This window comes from Pan paniscus, chromosome 1 (assembly GCF_029289425.2).
Source record: "Pan paniscus chromosome 1, NHGRI_mPanPan1-v2.0_pri, whole genome shotgun sequence".
Lineage (NCBI taxonomy): Eukaryota > Metazoa > Chordata > Mammalia > Primates > Hominidae > Pan > Pan paniscus.
The window spans coordinates 62,722,247-62,740,538 of NC_073249.2; the positions used below are offsets into that span (position 1 = coordinate 62,722,247).

An 18,292-nucleotide genomic window follows, 5' to 3' on the forward strand; every position below is an offset into this window, starting at 1 on the left:
TATTCAATGGATCATAATCTGTTGCCAACATTATTTATTTGAATGTTTAATTTTTTCAAAAAGAGCCAGTAGGTGTCCCTTCAAGCTGGCTTATGTGTCTTTTTGACATGCCCTTATCATTCTTTGAGCACTTCTGTACTGTGGCAAAATAAAATGGTCTAGCATCATTTTATACTTGTTCTGTCCGACCTAGAATCAGCCACTTCCTTGAGGATCCTAGGTTTCTGTTGTTATATGATGGGATTTGAAAGCCAACTACTGTGTCCAGCTGTGCTCATTGCTATTGGGAGTATCACTGCTCCCAGATCCTCTCAATGACAGACCTACAGAATCTCTACACACACCCAATTTCATGTCTGTTTATTCTATATATCTCTACTTATACTAAAACCTGTGAATTCATACTAGTACCTCCTACTTCAACTTAACACCATACAACTTTCTGTTTTTCTTCATTTTCATATTTGTAACTCCATTCCAGTGAGAAAACTGGCACTCATATTTATTATATTTCATGTATTTAATTACTTCATTGGTTCCCCCATGTGTAAGCAAGCTGCACTGTCTGTGCCACACCTTCCTCTGCATGGATGCCCTCCCATCTCAGGTTTTGGTGTCTGACTTTGATTCCCCATTGATTCCCATGGCTTTGGGATTAAATTGTTTAAGGAGGTAAAGAGAAGGGGAAAGGAAAAAGAAAGAGGAACCACTGTTGAAACTTTTATAAAGTGTTTTCCATGTTAGAACAAAGGTATTCATGAAAAGTTTAAAATTGTATACTTCAGAAGAAATGAAATTAGATATATACATACACACACCAAGCTTTTATTTTGTTGCTTTCATTGCTTATCAAAAAACAAAAAAAACCCTGAAATTTCACAGCTTGTTCATGGATGAGGTAAAGTAGCAGCCCTGTCATGGCGTGAACAATGAACAAACTAGAACACTTGTGCTTGCGTGAAAAAGGCAAAGAGCCAAGCCGAAATTACTAGGGCACGTTGATCATTTTGGGGAAGACTAAGGGGACATCTCACTTGTCAGTCATTCTTTGGAACAAAGAAATAATAAAAAAAAATGTACAGATTTAACTGGCCACCCAATGTGTGTTTTTATAAAATCAGAATTCTAGTAAATTCATAAATGAAAAAATGGCAAAGCTGAATTAGATGAAAAGCCTCTGTTATTGTAGTTAAGAAACTAAAAGCATGTGAACAAAGGGAAAGCAAGTGTCCTAGTTGGTCCCAGCTTTATAATGACTGTCACTGAAGTGTTCATCTAATTTGTTTCTGGAGGGCACCATAGATGGTGATATACAGGCCATAGGGTCAACAGCATAGGGACCTGGTTCAGAATTTAGTCATCTTGGACATATTTCTTAACCTCTCTGGTCTTGTTTCTTTACAGAGGTATTTGGAAGGATAAATCAAATGCAAACAATATTGCCAAAGTTTGAACAAATAAGAGAAAATTAATTGTACACCTCCCACTCTGCCTTAGGCACGTTGGTCCCTTCTCTGTTTCCGGAATATGCTTGGTGCTCTACCTCAGGGAACTTTGATTTGTTATTTCCTCTGCCCGCAGTGCTTCTCCGTTGGATAGCCTCAGGTCTTGCTCCCTCAGCTCTTCACCTCTTTGCTGCGATGTCACCTTCATATTATGGCCTTCTCTAGGACCCCCTGTAAAATTACACACCTCTAACACATCCCATCTCCTCTTTTTCCTGCTTTTTCTTCTTAGCACTTATCACTCTCTAACATTCAACATATGTCTTTGTCATGTTTATCATCTTTGGTCATCTCCACCAGAATGCAAGGTCCTTAGGCAGGCACTTCGGTCCGTTTTTTCTACTTTTGTGCCCCTAGATCCTGAGATCCTGCAACATGCTTGACAGCATGCAGTAGGCACTCATTTGCCATAGGCATAAATCAATGAACAATAGAATGAACGTTCAAGGCTTCCTTTTATTGTTTTTTGTCTTTCCTCATAGGCAGAAAAGTGAAAGGTGAGAGGATAAAAAGAAAAATGAATAAAGAGCTTAAAGAAAGATAATTCAAGGAAAGAAGAATGGCAGACAGTTAAGAAGAGGAAGACCTGAGCTTTGGAACATTCTGAACCATAACAGTTCAGCTGCAACTGCAGCCACAGTTGTGTCATACAGTGTTCCCAAGACAAATCTTGCAGATGCAAGAGGTAGGCCACTTATTAAGCTTGATTCAGCCCTTACCACTTTTTTGGATTATTCTCTGAGGTCAGCTACACTGGTTGTTGGATAAGCAGTCCAGGATAATATTAGCCAAGGGAAATGTTACATTAGAAGTGGTTACACATATATTTTCTACTTAATGAATAAACATATACCATTTTCTGAAAAAATTATATATTCATCTTTCAGAAAAAAACCCCACGATTTAAAATTAAAAGTTTCAGCCAGGCGCGGTGGCTCACACCTGTAATCCCAGCGCTTTGGGAGGCTGGGGCAGGCAGATCAAGAGGTCAGGAGTTTGAGACCAGCCTGGCCAACATAGTGAAACCCCGTCTGTACTAAAAATCTAAAAATTGGCTGGGTGTGGTGGCGGGCACCTGTAGTCCCAGCTACTTGGGAGGCTGAGGCAGGAGAATCGCTTGAACCTGGGAGGCGGAGCTTGTGGTGAGCCAAGATCACACCACTGCACTCCAGCCTAGGTGACAGAGTGAGACTCTGTCTCACAAAAAAAATAAATTAATTAATTAAATTAAATTAAAAGTTTCACACTTGAGTTTAGGATGAACACCTTTTGTGTTTGAAAGCAGTGAATATGAGAATCTTTCATAGCAATAGTCCAATATCTCATTAAAAATTAACAAAAAACTCAGTTATCTCATGCTTATTTTTATATTGATGTATTTATTTCATGTATGTATATATATGCATATATAAATAAAAATAGTGTTGTCTCATGGGATGAATAAATCTAGTCAGTGAATAACATTCATACATAATGCGAGGTCTTATTGAGATTGAACTGTTAAATATTTTAAAAGAAAAAAAATTTTTAAAAAGAACACACATAACAAAGTTGGTGAGAAATGTTTAAAAATACAGTATATATCCCTACATTTGTATCAGGAAGTTCATACTGACTGAAAATGTAGCTAAGTATATCCTTACATAATCAACATCATTTGTCAACCTAACTTATAATAGTATTATTCTCATGCAGCTAAGTAACTGCAACTTTGAGTATCAGCCAGTCTCTCATGATCAGTACGACTATCTGTACTGTACTTTTAAATCCAGTTGTCATGGAATTGCAAACTGCCTCAGCATCAGAAACTGCTGCCATTTCCAGTACATGAACTATGCTTTGGGTTTACTTAGAAACTCCTTGTTGAAAAATCTTCTTGCCTCAACATTACTAAGGGAAACAGAGCAACGAGATGGATTCTGTCTTCTATATTCAATGCTTTCAACCATGGCTTCTTTTATCACCTGCAAATAGAGACAGAAGTTGTATAATTAGCGCTGCTATGAACTCATTTATATATTTTTTATTAAAATAAAAATCAAATGAATCTTTTTATTAGAGTATTCCTTTTGACATATATAAATAGAAATCTACGAGTCATGCATTCACATTTAAATTCAACATCCCACCACTGCACTCTTGTTAAGCTTATATTCAGCTACTGTTCCTTCCCTTACCAGGGAAAGAAGGATTCTGGAAATGTTCTAGATTTTATGCTGATAAATTTGGGAATAAAGTGGTAGCATGGTAAAGTTATGTTGGTTCTGCTCTTTGCCAAAAGGGGGATAACAGGGAAGAAACAAGTAATTACTAAATCTATAATTTATGTTCTTTATAATTAGTGGGCAAGTAGAAATGAAAGACCACCAGGAAAGTAAAAGCTTTTCCTAGTGGAGGAAGAAGGCATTGCTGGAGAATTGCCTTCCTTCCTCAACTGAAACAATACAGTTATAAAACATGAGCCTCCTCTATCTAGGAAACATCATGCTCTGTGATTTCATTGGTGAAAATGAATTACTACTTTTTATTCAGCACACATATATCCAATATATATTCTTTACATATACCCATGTTAATGGTAACCAGAAGAAAACACAGGAAACTACAACCTCTAAGAACTGCTATTTCAATTGTCATACACTGGTTTTGGTATGCAGTTAACCTAGTTAGAATTTGGGGAAAGAAGAGAACATTCAGAATTTGGTAGATGCAGTTATTGAGGAGCAATGGAAATGGGCTTTCGAAGAAGGCCTGAATAGTAAATCTTGTCTCTGCTTCTGCTTCAGAACCTTGTTAAAATCAGGAAGACTCCATTTCCCAGGACAGTCCTCATTTCATCTCGATGACCAATGAGATAGATGTTTCTGGGCATCAGGAAACAGAGGCAAGTCACAGAGTTATTCCACAATTCCTTTTATTCTCTACCTCAGGGATTGTTAAGCAACATTAAGGTACAGTCCACGGGCTTTTCAGCCCCTTGCCACAGGTAGGAATACTTGGCAAGTCTGAGCAGTTTAGGACGCTATGGCCTCCTCTCACTCACAACTGCTGTGGCCCACTTGGCCTTGGAGATGCATGCTCAGAGGGATTCTCCCATTACCACGTGCAAGCTCACTGGGCAAGCATGGCTCATTGCCTGGAGGAGATCATGTTTGCACCACTTAAACATGTGAGATTTAAATGGTGCAAACATGCAATTATTTTTCTGTGACTTTATGTCACAGACACCCAACAAGCAAGGCTCTCTATTCTCTAATAGTAACTTTAAACACGCAGTCAGATTTTGGAAAAAGGGAACTATCACAGGAATGTGGTTCTTTTATATGCCTTATTTAAAAATGTAATATATGTAATTATCTTCTGGGGAAATGGGCTCAAATGTGAATGAGTCCGTTAAGGTAAAGCTGATATTTGCTGATCCCACTTTTCTTAAGAATAGGGAAACATAATTCTGTGATGACAAAAGATGCTTCAGATCTATGAAGGAGACTTGGACCAAAGGCCACCAGGCACAAACACTTCTTGGCTGTGTGAGATGGAGGGGAATTAGTGTAAATACTTGAGCCCATTTCTTCTTCTTTAAAATGGAAATAATGTACTAATTTGGGGTTTTGTGGGGATTGGAGATCATTTCTATAAAATGCTTGGCACAATACCTGGTACATAAACATTCTACAACAGCTGTTATGCTTGTTATTTTTAAACTGACAATATGTGATGAAAATTGGGAACTCTAAATTAGAAGTGAAGCTATAAAGTTTATAAGAAATAAACACACCAGGTGTATAGCCAAGAATGAGCTTATTATATTGTGTAAGTCAGCAAACCGTTTCTGCTATTCAAAGTATCCTACTACATCTTCTTTTAAAAATCTCCCTGCCTTTCTAGAGATCTATATCAGCAAATTTATCAATTGGTTTCTCCTTCTCACAGCAATCCATGAAACATCAACCCTCATTACATAAAAGTGTCCAAATAAAATAAAAACCAACTATTTGCTTTCTAAACACCTAAAAAGCTTTAAAATAAAAAAGACCATACAAAAAATTAAACTGACAATGATTGCTGCTATCAATTCCCTCATAATGAATTCTTGAGCATAAAAAAAATCAGCAATATCAACATCAGGAACTAGTGAATTTATCGTAATTGGACCTCAGCTGGTGTTCCTAGTGAGCAAGCCATTCTGATAAAGGAAAATGACCACTTCCAACTCTGAAAACCCCGTTAGAATGTGCAAGTTGATCCACTAGGTGGCATATTAACACCATGAAACCGTTAACCAGGTTTTTCATATTACTGCAGAAAATACCCTGTTCTTGGGAGTTACAGTTCTGTGATAGAAAAAATCAAGCCCAGTATTAGATCAGTTACTAAATTCAAACCTTTTGGCATCCTACATGATACAACTACATATATTCAAAAAGGCATTATGTTAAATTTAAACCTTTCTTTTCATTATTATACAAGAAGTCATCTTAAATGGTGTTTGTATCTCTTTCATTCTTCCCTGAAATTCATTGAGATTCCAAATCCTTCCCTTCAGTGTTATCCCAGCAAAAGCCCTCATATCTCAACCTTCTCCAGCCTCACCACCTATCCCATGTCATCTTTCACTTGTGCCATTCAGTAGCCTCCTATTGTTGAACCAGATCTCTTAAATCTTTGCTAATGAAAGCAGAGAATAAGAAAAACAAGCACGTAAAATGTGATCCCCCTTCCACATAAGAAACAAATTTGTAGAGGTGAGATTATAAGCAATCTACAAACAAATATTGAGTTATCACAACAGAAAATAAAAAATAAGCCCAAGAGAGAAAGTTAAGTATATTTTGTTAGAGAAGTAAAAATTACAAATATAGGAGAACATGAGAAGATATTTAGGTGTAAAATTACTGTGAATTTGCTGGATAATGCCTGCCTTTTCAATAAAAACTGAAATGTCAGGAAGGCAGAAAGTTCATCAGGCTTGCCATTTTTTTTTATCCGAGCGCTTAGAACATGGAAGGTACATAATAAATATTTGCAAAATTAATAAATACACAGAAGGTGCTCACTAGAGGTTGACTGACACAGGGCAGCATTCAGTTCAGAGGAACAGTGAGACCAGTTGAGTTAAAGGACAGGCAGGGTTTTTAAGTGGAGCAGAAGACTGGGCATTTTCTGTAGAAGAATAACCATATGAAAAGGCTGAGGATGGGAGGCTGTGGCATGCGTCAGAGACATCTGGGAATTCATTCTGGCCTGGCTAGAATGAAGGCTGTGTTTGGGGACACTAAGAAATAAGGCTGCTTGAGAGACAGGTGGTTCAAAAGTAAGGAATGAAGCAGAAAAGACATGCAGCCTCATCTCAGCTCCCCCACATCATCGTGACTTCCAGTAACCTGCCTAAGTAATCCATGACTCCATTTCCTAACTTATAAATTAAAACCCCACCTCATAGGCTAGTCTTGAATGTTAAATATTTGGGGGAAAATATTTGGCTTATATGAAGCACTCAAAACTTTTAATTCTTCTTTCCATGCTGTACCCCTAGTTTCTAAAACAGTTTCTGGCACACTAAACAATAAATATGTATTGAATTAATAAATAAGTGAGACCAGAAAGAGATCATAGGCAGCATTAAAAATAGATGAGTTATGGACTAATATATTAGGCAATAATACATAATAGTAAGCTTATAAATTATTTTTAAAAGATAGAACTTTTACTTGTACCTACACACCCTTATCAAGATGAAGAAATATCAATGAATTAAGAAATGAGTACCAGTATTTCTGGATATGGATGTATCCTCATTTTAATTAACATTTAATGTTTAGCACTTTGTAGAATTATTTAAGAAAGAAAAAAGCTCATTACTTTGCATCATTGGCATATGCTGAATAATGTGACACATAACTGGTTCTAAGACTATGCCTATCAAATTAATAATTTGAATAAGTGAGACTGGGAAACCATATATTTTCCTGTGATAGCAAATTAACAGGTCCTAGAAAAGAAATCTCAGAAGACATATTCCCTCCAGATCGAAGTGATGGTTTAAGAGTAGATAGAGTATGCAGCCATACTACGTGGGAAGGCATGTACTATATACAAATTCCCCATGGTTGGGAACTCTGCGTCCATCCCACCAAGAGCACCTTGTATCCTGACACTTGCTACCCACAGTAAGTCAATGAAATTTTAAACACCCATCATGAAAATTGTACTGCATATTTACTTTAGGTGTCAGGCATTGTGATCAGTATGTCTACAGAATACAAGGTAAATAAAGCAAGTCACTGTTTTTAAGGGGTTTATAATTAAAAGCCAAAAACTATGAACACTAATAATTATATTAGCTGCTTCAATTTACTGAGTGTCTATTTCATGCCAAGCCCTTAAGTTATATTATTCTACTTAATCCCCATCCTGATCCTACATGATATATACCATCGTTTCCCTTTACAAAATAGGAAAGCAAAATTTAGAAAGGTTAACCAATATGCCCAATGTCACCCAGCCAAGAGGCCGCAGAGCAAGGATTTGAATACCCAATTTGGTCAGACTCCAATGCCTCTGCATCCCACCCCCGCCCCGCCGCCATCACATGTCTACCAGTGTAAGTCACTATACGTTAAGTTTTTGAAGGAAAAAAAATTGAAATACTACTGTAATTGTACAAGCATTGAGACAATGTTCAGTGAAAAGGAATTTGGGAGAATTGAGTAAGAGCAGAAACCTAATGCTATGAGAAACCCAGGCCGCTGTCATGACGTGAGCAGAAACAGAGCAGAAGTCCTCTAAAGATAAACTGAAATTTAGCTTTGGCAAAGCAGGCAAGCTAGAATCTCTTGATAAAATGAAGCAATAGGAGGGTGCAGCTGGCTGACACAGCATGGCCTCTTCAGAGCAAAAATTGAGGTCAGAGTGAATTGAAGAGGAAACGTTGCCCTAAGCCACAGTGGTCACAGTTGCAAAGTTGAAAACTGTTGTCTATGTAATTGGCAGAGAGGTAACTTTGCATTGTAAGAGTTTATATTCACAATGTCCATCCACCATTTACAAAGAACTCTGATGGTCTACAGCAGTAAACATATGCTGTGTTGCCGAAGTGTGAATCGGTATCCTACTCATTCAAATGGTGTGGGAATGAGAGAGTTAGCTAATTCAGCAGAGTTTTGTTGCTCTTTAAGTACCATCATTTAAAAAATTGTGATTCTGATAAAAATGTGTTTTCTTTTCTTTTCTTTTTTTTTTTTTTTGAGACAGACTCTTGCTCTGTCACCCAGGCTGAAGTGCAATGGTGCGATCTTGGCTCACTGCAAGCTCCACCTCCCTGGTTCACACCATTCTCCTGCCTCAGCCTCCCTAGTAGCTGGGACTACAGGCACCTGCCACCACGCCCAGCTAATTTTGCTTTTTTGTATTTTCAGTAGAGACGGGGTTTCACCGTGTTAGCCGGGATGGTCTTGATCTCCTGACCTGGTGATCTGCCCGCCTCAGCCTCCCAAAGTGCTGGGATTATAGGCGTGAACCACGGCGCCCGGCCCCAAAAATGTGTTTTCTTAAAGTGGAGAAGAAGGGAGTCACTAAGGCAAGATAAAATGTCAGTGAAAACTGAAAATTTTATCTGTTTATGAAACACACACACACACACACACACACACACACACACACACACACAAAGAGGAGTTACTTGAACATGAGTCTCAATGTTCATATAATTCAGGAAAAAGCCTACCTTCATTTGTTCATTCAGAAAATATATACTGACTGCCTAAGCTGGCATTACCTGTACAAACTTGTCTATGTTGTTAACCTGGGGCATTTGCAAAGGTCTTTGGGTGTAATCCCCATGGACCTTCAGGGGTACAAGATAAGGACATGTATAGGTAAGGTTCTCATTTATTGAGCAGCTTCTGTAATCATGCATCACCCAATTAAACATTCACTACTACAATTATTATAGATCCTACCACACCTGTTTCAGAGACGAGGAAGTGGAGGCTCAAAAAGTTTAAGCAGCTTATTCAAAGTCGCATATAAGAGATTTAAAGATGATATAACGCCCATGACCTTGTCTGTACATGCTGTGCCAGAAACTGTAGCAGAAGCAATTAAAAACTGCTTAATTCTCAGAACTAAAGGACTTGGAGATACAGGAAAGATTGCCCTTTATGGCTAATGCTTTTAGCGTCAAGTTTAAAGAATATTTCCCAGGGTCAAAGTCATAAAGATACTCCCCTGTGTTGTATTCTAGAAGCTTTGTTTACTTTTATACTCAGATCTACAGTCTATCTGGTATTGGCTTTGTTGATAATGTGGAAGAGGTACATTTAATTTTTTCCTTTGTGAATAATCATCTGATCACTTTTTTTATTACAGATAGTCACAATTTATTCAAGGACGATTTTATTTAGTGCTACTGTCTGTCCTTGGACAATGTCATGTTTTCTTAATTATGTTATCTTTCTGTCTTTCTATTTGGTAAAGTAAGTCTTCTAACTTCGCTTTCCTTCTTCAAGATGAGTTAGCCTACTTTGGTCCTTTTCACTTTCATATTATTTTTAATGAATTTATCAATCTTCTTATAAAAACCTGATGGTATTGTTACTAAAAATGCAGGGGAAATGGGGTCTTACTAGTTAATGGTTACAGAGTTTTAGTTTGGGAGGATGTAAAATGTTCTGGAGATAGATGGTGGGGTTGGTTGCACGATAATGCAATGTACTTAATGCCACTAAACTGTACACTTAAAAATGGTTAAAATGATAAATTTTATGTTTTGTATATTTTATAACAATAAAAAGTGAAAACATATTTTTAAAACTGCTAAATTAATGGTTTCTGAAGAATCAACATTTGATGAGGTGTATAGGTCGGGACAGTTGTTCTGGGATTCAGTCTATTTTTGTTTAGGCACTAACTTTTACATCTATGTGTCAAACAAACTACTTTGAAGAATGTTTGTAAAATATATAAATAAAACTGTATCATTCCTTATTGCAAATTGTTTAGCAGACTTTATATAAACTAGAACAGCAAGACAAATGTACTTGGTTAAGATACACATATGTATATCTATTCCCAAGTCCAACATGGTATTTGTATATTCCTACAATCTGTTTTTTCCATTTGAGAAAGACTTATCAAATTTAATACATTTCATCCCAAGGAATGTGTAGTTTTGAGTTTATTGGCTCATACTGGAAAACTAGGGTGACTGTGATATTAATTCTTACCTCTGTTTTAGTAGCATGAGGTTTTATAAAATGCAACTAACTCTATTTTGAGAATTTATGTTCACTCCCTACAAATCAGAGATGAATCGTTTTTTCTCTTAACCTTTCAATTTTTGCCATCACCATGGAGATAATGTATCACGTGGATTTCAGATGTCCACTGCTTGAAATATTTTTTCTAAAAAGGAAACAAATCTATGGAGAAAATGACATATGCTATATATTTTGATAAGCATTTTTAGATGAATTATCATCTATTTGTAAATGAAGGCTGAAAAAAAGAATTTTAGAGTTGTAAGAATCAAGGCTTATTGGGGAAAATTTTACACATTTACAAAAATTAAAGATATTAATTAACAAATATTTTATGGTGCAACTGTGATGATTGCATACAGTTGATATTACTAGTCTCAGGCCAAACGAAACAAGCAAGCAAACTAGATGTGTGGAGTTCTATTAGCTCACAAAACCTAATTAGAGCCCATATAAACAGAACACTCATTCACATATTCTGAATTCCTTTGCGCCATTTACACAGTCACCAAAAAGACTGGTAAATCAGACATGATGCCTTTCCTTCTCCATTTAATTTCTTTTTTTCTGTTTTTCTAATGTACAAAATCCAATTAGGCCACTGAACTTAAGCTTTTACAACTGATAATCATTTGTCAGACACTATGATTTGGAACCACAAGTCAATGATTTCAGTTACAGAATAGTGTTCCTATATGGTAAGTTAAAAATGAAAGAATTTCACCTAGACACAGAATCTTAGCAGAAGATACACTAATGATAGGAAGGATTGATACTGAAGACAATGATTTGTTTCTAAAGCAAAGCATACTTGACATCTCAAAGGCTAAAAATCGGAAAGGCTGGCCGGGTGCGGTGGCTCACGCCTGTAATCCCAGCACTTAGGGAGGCCGAGGCGGGCGAGTAACGAGGTCAGGAGATCGAGACTAACACGGTGAAACCCCGTCTTTACTACAAACACAAAAAAATTAGCCGGACGTGGTGGCAGGCGCCTGTAGTCCCAGCTACTCGGGAGGCTGAGGCAGGAGAATGGCGTGAACCTGGGAGGCGGAGCTTGCAGTGAGCCGACATTGCGCCACTGCACTCCACCCTGGGTGACAGAGCGAGACTCCATCACAAAAAAAAAAAAAAAAAAAAAAAAAGGAAAGGCTGTTACGTTTTGTGATGCTGCTCTTAAATTAACAAAAAGAAAATATGTAAAATCATAAATGTATTTATTAAAATTCATGTTATATTTTTGCAGATTAACTACACTTCTGGTTCCATTCACTTTCATACTCATATTTCCTTTTCATCACTTTTCTTCCTTACTTATAATTTGTTATATCATATAATAAATATATAGATACTTCGGGAAAGAAACTGAGTATTAACCAATCATTCAATAAAATAATAGCATAAAATGAGTTTCCTTATTTGTCAGTTTTGTAGGGTTCTTCTGAAGATTAGCAAAATAATTCATGAAAAGTAAAGTGGCATATTTTGGGTGGTGTCATTCATAACACTTTTTTTTATTTTTAATTGAAAAGAGGTATTGGTGTATTTATATGGTATGGAAGTCATTTGACATAGTCAATGGCCATAGGAGATACTTACATCAATGTTGTTCAGAGTATTGAAGTGCATAAGATCATGTAGTCTTTTGAATGCTTGATTTGGATATTGAAAATTGAAGGTTGAAAATGGTGATTCCGGGTCATCAAAAATATCAAAGTCAGCGATTTCTTTCTCTTCCTCAGTTTCCCTTGGAACACCTAAATACCAGAAGAGTCACAAAGGGTGTTATTTTGAAAACTACAAAATATCTCTAAAACCCAAGGAATAAAACATACAGACATAAAGACAGCAGTGGGAGCCCCCACAGAGCCAGGTACTCTGTAGCATCTCTGACTTTTATCATGTCTGTGTGTTCTGGCCAGATGACATCCAACTGCCAATATCTGACATCTGTGTGCCTGAGGGCTTTCTATCCTGCCCTGCAACTGTAGAAGCCTGCTTGGCCCACTCACAGCAGGCTGGAAATTCTGTTAAATAACACTGTTCCACAGGCAGTGGTCAACCAAAGACTCTAGGGAGTTAGTATCTAAATACTCCATTCCCCTGCCTTTTGGTGTGCGTGTGGGAAGCATGATTGTGGGACACAGGTCTATTCCATTTTGTAGTCTTTCCCAGCGGATCAAGTTCCCATTGTGGTAGCGGGCTTGCTAATGCAACTTTGTTGTCTGCCTTCCTTCCCTTTACCACTTCCCCATTTCCTTACTAATAAACTAGAGTGTTCCCCAGCTCATCTAAATAAACTATTTGCACTTGAGTCCTTTTCTCAGAATTAGTTTCTGGGAGAACCCAAACTAAAACATTATGTGGCTGTCTTTATGCCATGGAAATCCCCTACACATGCCAACTGCTCAGTGAGCCTCTCCTTGAGAATTCACAGTGATAGAAAATTCACTAGGTTTCATGTGCTCTAGTGTCTGATAACTAAAAATGTCAGATTTCCACCTTCTCCTATGCTGAACTATATGCTTCACAATAATCTTCACTCCTATCAATCCTTTCTTTGTCTTCCTGAGAAATCTAGAAAAACACCATTTTTCTCAGCATATTCCCATTACTCATCCTCCCTATTTTTTGTGTCTTTCCATTTATAAAATGGAAAACACATTTTCTGGTCCTAAAAGATGGCTTTTGGAGCCTTAAGCACCCTGCATGTAAATCTTTAGATCTCCTTTGGTTAATCAACATTTTCCAGGATACACAAGAGTCGAGAGACTCCTCTGGATATGGTTAAAAAAATAAAACAAAACAAAAAAGACTATGCCTCAAACTTGATTCTTGTTTTCTATGAAATACAACATGGCAAACTGAAACTGCTAGCCATTGTGTACTGCTAGATTACGTTAATCTTGTAGTCAACTAAAATTCCCAGAAATTTGCATGATTTTTCTGAAATAAGGGCTTTCTTACAAGGGTGATAGTCAAAATATTTGATTAAAAATCAATCAGAAAAAACATAATTCAAAGTATTGAAGTAAAGTCCCAGAGATTTTTGCTAAACTGGTTGTTGACTTTGCAGTTTCTGAACTGTGAGCAAGTCAGGGGATCTTGGGGTAAGAAAGAGGAGAAGTACTTGAGGTCTCAGAATAGTATCTATTTATCAAGGTAAGGGAAGCATTCAATAGTGTCATAACTGGTACAGCAGTGACAGAGTGAAACAGTTTAATGTCAGTTTCGTCCCCTACTTAATTTCTATTTTATGGAATACAGCTTACTCCCTACTTACCTGGAGCCTTGTACTTTCTGAAGTTGATGTTGGCCAGAACAAAGTGGATGATGGTTGGGCAATCTTTCTCCATATCAGGATTCTTGGGTTTAAAGACATAGCACTCCTTCAGCCCTTCCCGATCAAACACATAAGGATCAATCTTTGGAAAGGGGAGCTTGTTCATTTTAGCCCACTTTTCTGCAAGTAGAAGTTCCTATGGGAAAGATGGAAAGATGAATTTGGAAATTTTCAGTTTTCATTGATTCAGTTGGTCTGACCATAATTCAATGTTCACTAGGTGTCTACTGTGTGCCAGCAATGTACTCCTTGCTAGGATGAATCACGACCCTGTTCTCAGGAAGTTCATTAATTTCAAAGAAATTGAAAACAAACTCACTATTGTTATGTTAATTCTTGGCACAAGGCTAGCTCCACAGCAGGCATTTGAAAAATTATTGATAAACTGAACTGAGCAAAATTATGTTGAAGAAGCTGCTAGAGAAAAAAAATTATGGGTTCAGAGAATTTATAACCATGTGAAAGTTTTTTTAACCCTTAGGAGTAAAAAAGGAATCTGATGATGCAGAGAAGAATCCTGTTACTGGATTTTTACCTGTATCATCTCCACCAAAGTGTTAAAAAGTACCAACCAAAACTTCATTCATTTTATGTATACAAAAATATTTCAGTTACTCTGAATCAGCTTTTTGTCTTCTTTTTGTGAACAGAAGTTGAACCTTTGGCCTCAGAGCATTGCTATTACATGTAACGGCCAAGAGAGGACTGTACAGATGTACCAAGAGCTTAGTTAATGGTCGTGGCAAATTGTATGATGGTTTCCATGTATTAGCTCCCTTCCTGGTAAGCTGATTATACATTCCCGCCAGAATGAGAAGAGAAATAGAACAGAGCCTCCACGGGTGATTTACGACTGCTGGCATGTAAGTGGCCAAGAAATACATGTTCGCAGTCAGCCACGGAGATTCGAGGTTGGTTTGTCTCTGCACCAAAGCAGGCTAACTCACTGGGGTAAGCACCCCCAAAATTAAATTTAAACTGGAGAACATAAATCAATATGGAGAGATGCAGTGAAGAGACCTCATTTCCATTATGTGCATCTTCAGGGAGAGCAGAATAAATAAGAAGCAGAATATCATAGTGGGAGAAGCACAGATTCTGGGACCAGATGCCTGAGTCCAAATGCAAGCTCCATGGCCTTGGACATGTTTCTTAAGTCAATGTTTCCATCTCAGATTTAAAATGTGGATGATATAAATAACACCTATCTCATAGGGTTGCTATTAGAATTAAATAAATTAATACTTTACGGCGCTTAAAACAGTGCTTACTACATATTAAGTGCTATGCAAATGTTTAATAAATAAACGCCAGTAAAGAGAAGAAAAGAGATGGAAGGAAAAAAGTAAGGAAAACAAAAGAGGATAAAGAAAGGGAAGATAGATAAGAACATTAGAGAGGAAAATTCCTGGAGAGGGGAAGTTTTGGGGATACTGTCACTAGAATCTTAAGTTCTTTTTAACTACTCTTGTCATCTCGTTGATCCATTCCACAGCAATCAATAGTGGTCGACTAGGTTCCATGTTAGAAGTGGGGACATAACAGTGAGTAAAACATTCATGGTTTTTGTTGTTATGGGATTTATAGCCTGTTGGGCGAGAGATAGCAATCAAATAACACTTTGTGCTTAAAACTGTGATAAATGCCAGGAAAAAATACAAGGTGAGACTTTGCAGTACACCTGGACAATTTCCTCAGAGTATTTGTTAATTCAGCCAACAATTATCAGTGAGTTATGTTCTAAGCATAAGAGATAGGCTGTCCTTGAAGATTTGGAGTTTATAAATCAACAGAAAAGATAAATAGATATTATAGAAAAGTATGATAAAGGCAGGAAGGTGCTGCACGATTGTGGGCCTGGGTTGTGCAGCGTGAAAGGCCCAGCTCTAAGACAGACACCCTAAAACTTGCTAGCTGGATGACCTGAGACAAACTAATTAGACACCACAGCTCAACAAGAAACAAATTATTTTTGGTGGCTGCAGTGTACAGTGATACTCCCCTACAGGCAACGCAGAGATAATGAGGAACGAACAAACACAGACTAGATTATTCACTATCCCTGACATAGCAGGCTCCCAATCCCATCTCATCTCTATTTCATCTGTTCCTTATTTCTCAGCAATTCATTCTTCTACCTCTGTAAAATAACGCTAATACCATCGCCTTTCTCATAGGATTGCTGAGAGGATTAAATGATAAAATGTATAAAGACCTCAGTAGTTTACATTAGAAGAAAACAAGTACTTTATCATACAGGCTTACATTCAGAGAAAAATACACTTTTCATTGAACTTTCACTGCTCTTTTTGCTTCTGGAATGTCATGAATTTTATGTTGATCAACTCTCTCAACACCACTTATGAATAAAAATCTAGGAGAACAAAGGATTTAATGTATATGAAAGCATTTGCTTCATAAACTATTATGATAAATACAATTACATTTCACTGAAAATCCCATATGTATGTAAATAATTTCTTGTTTGAAACTTGAGAAAGCTTTTATCACCAATCTCTTCTTTTTTTCCCTCTATTCAGCTAAATTAATCAGCTTGTTATTTCTTGTCCAGCACTGTTCACAATTATTCATTCATGATTATTCAACATCAAAATAAACCAAAAGTTCACATTGTGGAGCAATTGCGTGAGGGCAAAGAAAAGAAAGAGCTTTCTAGTGTTTACAAACATGACTCAAGGGTATGACCAATGATGTGTGGATTTTGGGGTAAAATGAAAAGGGAAATACATGAGGTAACAGTGAGGCTATTTTTAGATAGTTCACTTCACGCTAGAATCAGGAAGAGATGGAAACTTTCCCTTTCCTTATGTGATCCTGATGTGGAAAAGATTAAAAACAGATGATTGCAAATACAGTGATTATAGCATGGATAAACCATTTCCTCTCTGATGTCTGGTTTTTCTCTGTAAAAGCTGAGAAACAATGACACAGACTATGAGTAAAGTGCAATAGTTTTTAGAAAGTATTTTAAAAGATTTCAGTGAACAAAAAAATTGCTGCTCCACAAATTACAGCAATATGCCGGAATTGTGTTCTATGATAACTATCCATTTTGGTTATTGTTTGACACCTCAGATACTTCACACTTCCATAGACTAACTTAAGATAAACTTACATAGTATTAACTAAAATGACTTGCTGTGGGATAAAAATATGACAGTATCCTTCAAAGAGATACTTCATAAGATGTCTGTGCTCATTTTGGTGTTTTGTTTGACAGAGTCTCGCTCTGCTGCCCAGGCTGGAGTGCTGTGGCCTGATCTTGGCTCATTGCAACCTCCGCCTCCCAGGTTCAATCGATTCTCCTGCCTCAGCCTCCTGAGTAGCTGTGACTACAGGTGTGTGCCACCACACCTGGCTAATTTTTGTATTTTTAGTAGAGAAGGGGTTTCACCATATTGGCCAGGCTGGATGCCCTCATTTTTGAGTACTGAAACACGACTAAGAAGACTTGAAGGAGAGGAATGACAAATAAATACCATAGAAATGAATATTATAAATAAATGTTATTTCTAAATAACAGAAATATATTCAAAACACAGTATGATAGCATATATATGCCATTTCATTCATTTACATGTAAAAAATATAAATATATATTTTAAATATATGAAACAACACATTTATTTATAAAAATACGAACACACACATATATATATACATAAAATAATAAATTGACTTGTCATTAGAGGAAGTCAGATTTCTTTTGTCTCTATGCAAACCAAGAATATGTGCTTTCTATTCTACAATGTTTCTCATTATATAAAACCTATTTTTAAGATTAGGGAGAAGATTAGGGAGAAGGATGGCATATAAGCATGTAGGTAAACCTCCAGAATCTTAAAAAATTATTGAAGCAAGTAATATAAAATACAACAGATAGAAACTACAAGTTAGAATTAATTATTTTACAGTTATAGTCTCTCTTACTTTTAATAAAAGGCATGCTAGTATTAGGCTTCAAGAGCTTTATAATGCAATAGGCATGAAAATAATTTTCTATATCTAATGTTGTATAGAGTTTACACAGCACTTTGTAATTCTGGTTAGTTATTCACAGGGATGTTACCATAAACTCACAAAATACGTAAAGGGAAATTAATGTCAACTTAATGTAATATCATCACAAAACATCTGATTCTCAATGTGAGTGACCAATATGAGTG

At 36.8% G+C, this 18,292-nt stretch overlaps 1 protein-coding gene across 3 annotated transcripts in view; it reads right to left on the reverse strand.

Annotated features, from left to right (window-relative positions):
* Positions 1-2,864: 2,864 nt before the first annotated feature.
* PLA2G4A (phospholipase A2 group IVA) overlaps positions 2,865-18,292 on the reverse strand; it is a 159,612-nt gene continuing 144,184 nt past the window's right edge. For all 3 annotated transcript variants that reach the window (XM_003815590.5, XM_063598290.1, XM_055110376.2), the window contains exons 16-18: positions 14,046-14,241; positions 12,362-12,519; positions 2,865-3,469 (exon numbers count right to left, since the gene is read on the reverse strand). In XM_003815590.5, the coding sequence (XP_003815638.1) occupies positions 3,338-3,469; positions 12,362-12,519; positions 14,046-14,241 (486 nt within the window). In that variant the 3' untranslated portion in view covers positions 2,865-3,337. The remainder of the gene's footprint in view (positions 3,470-12,361; positions 12,520-14,045; positions 14,242-18,292) is intronic.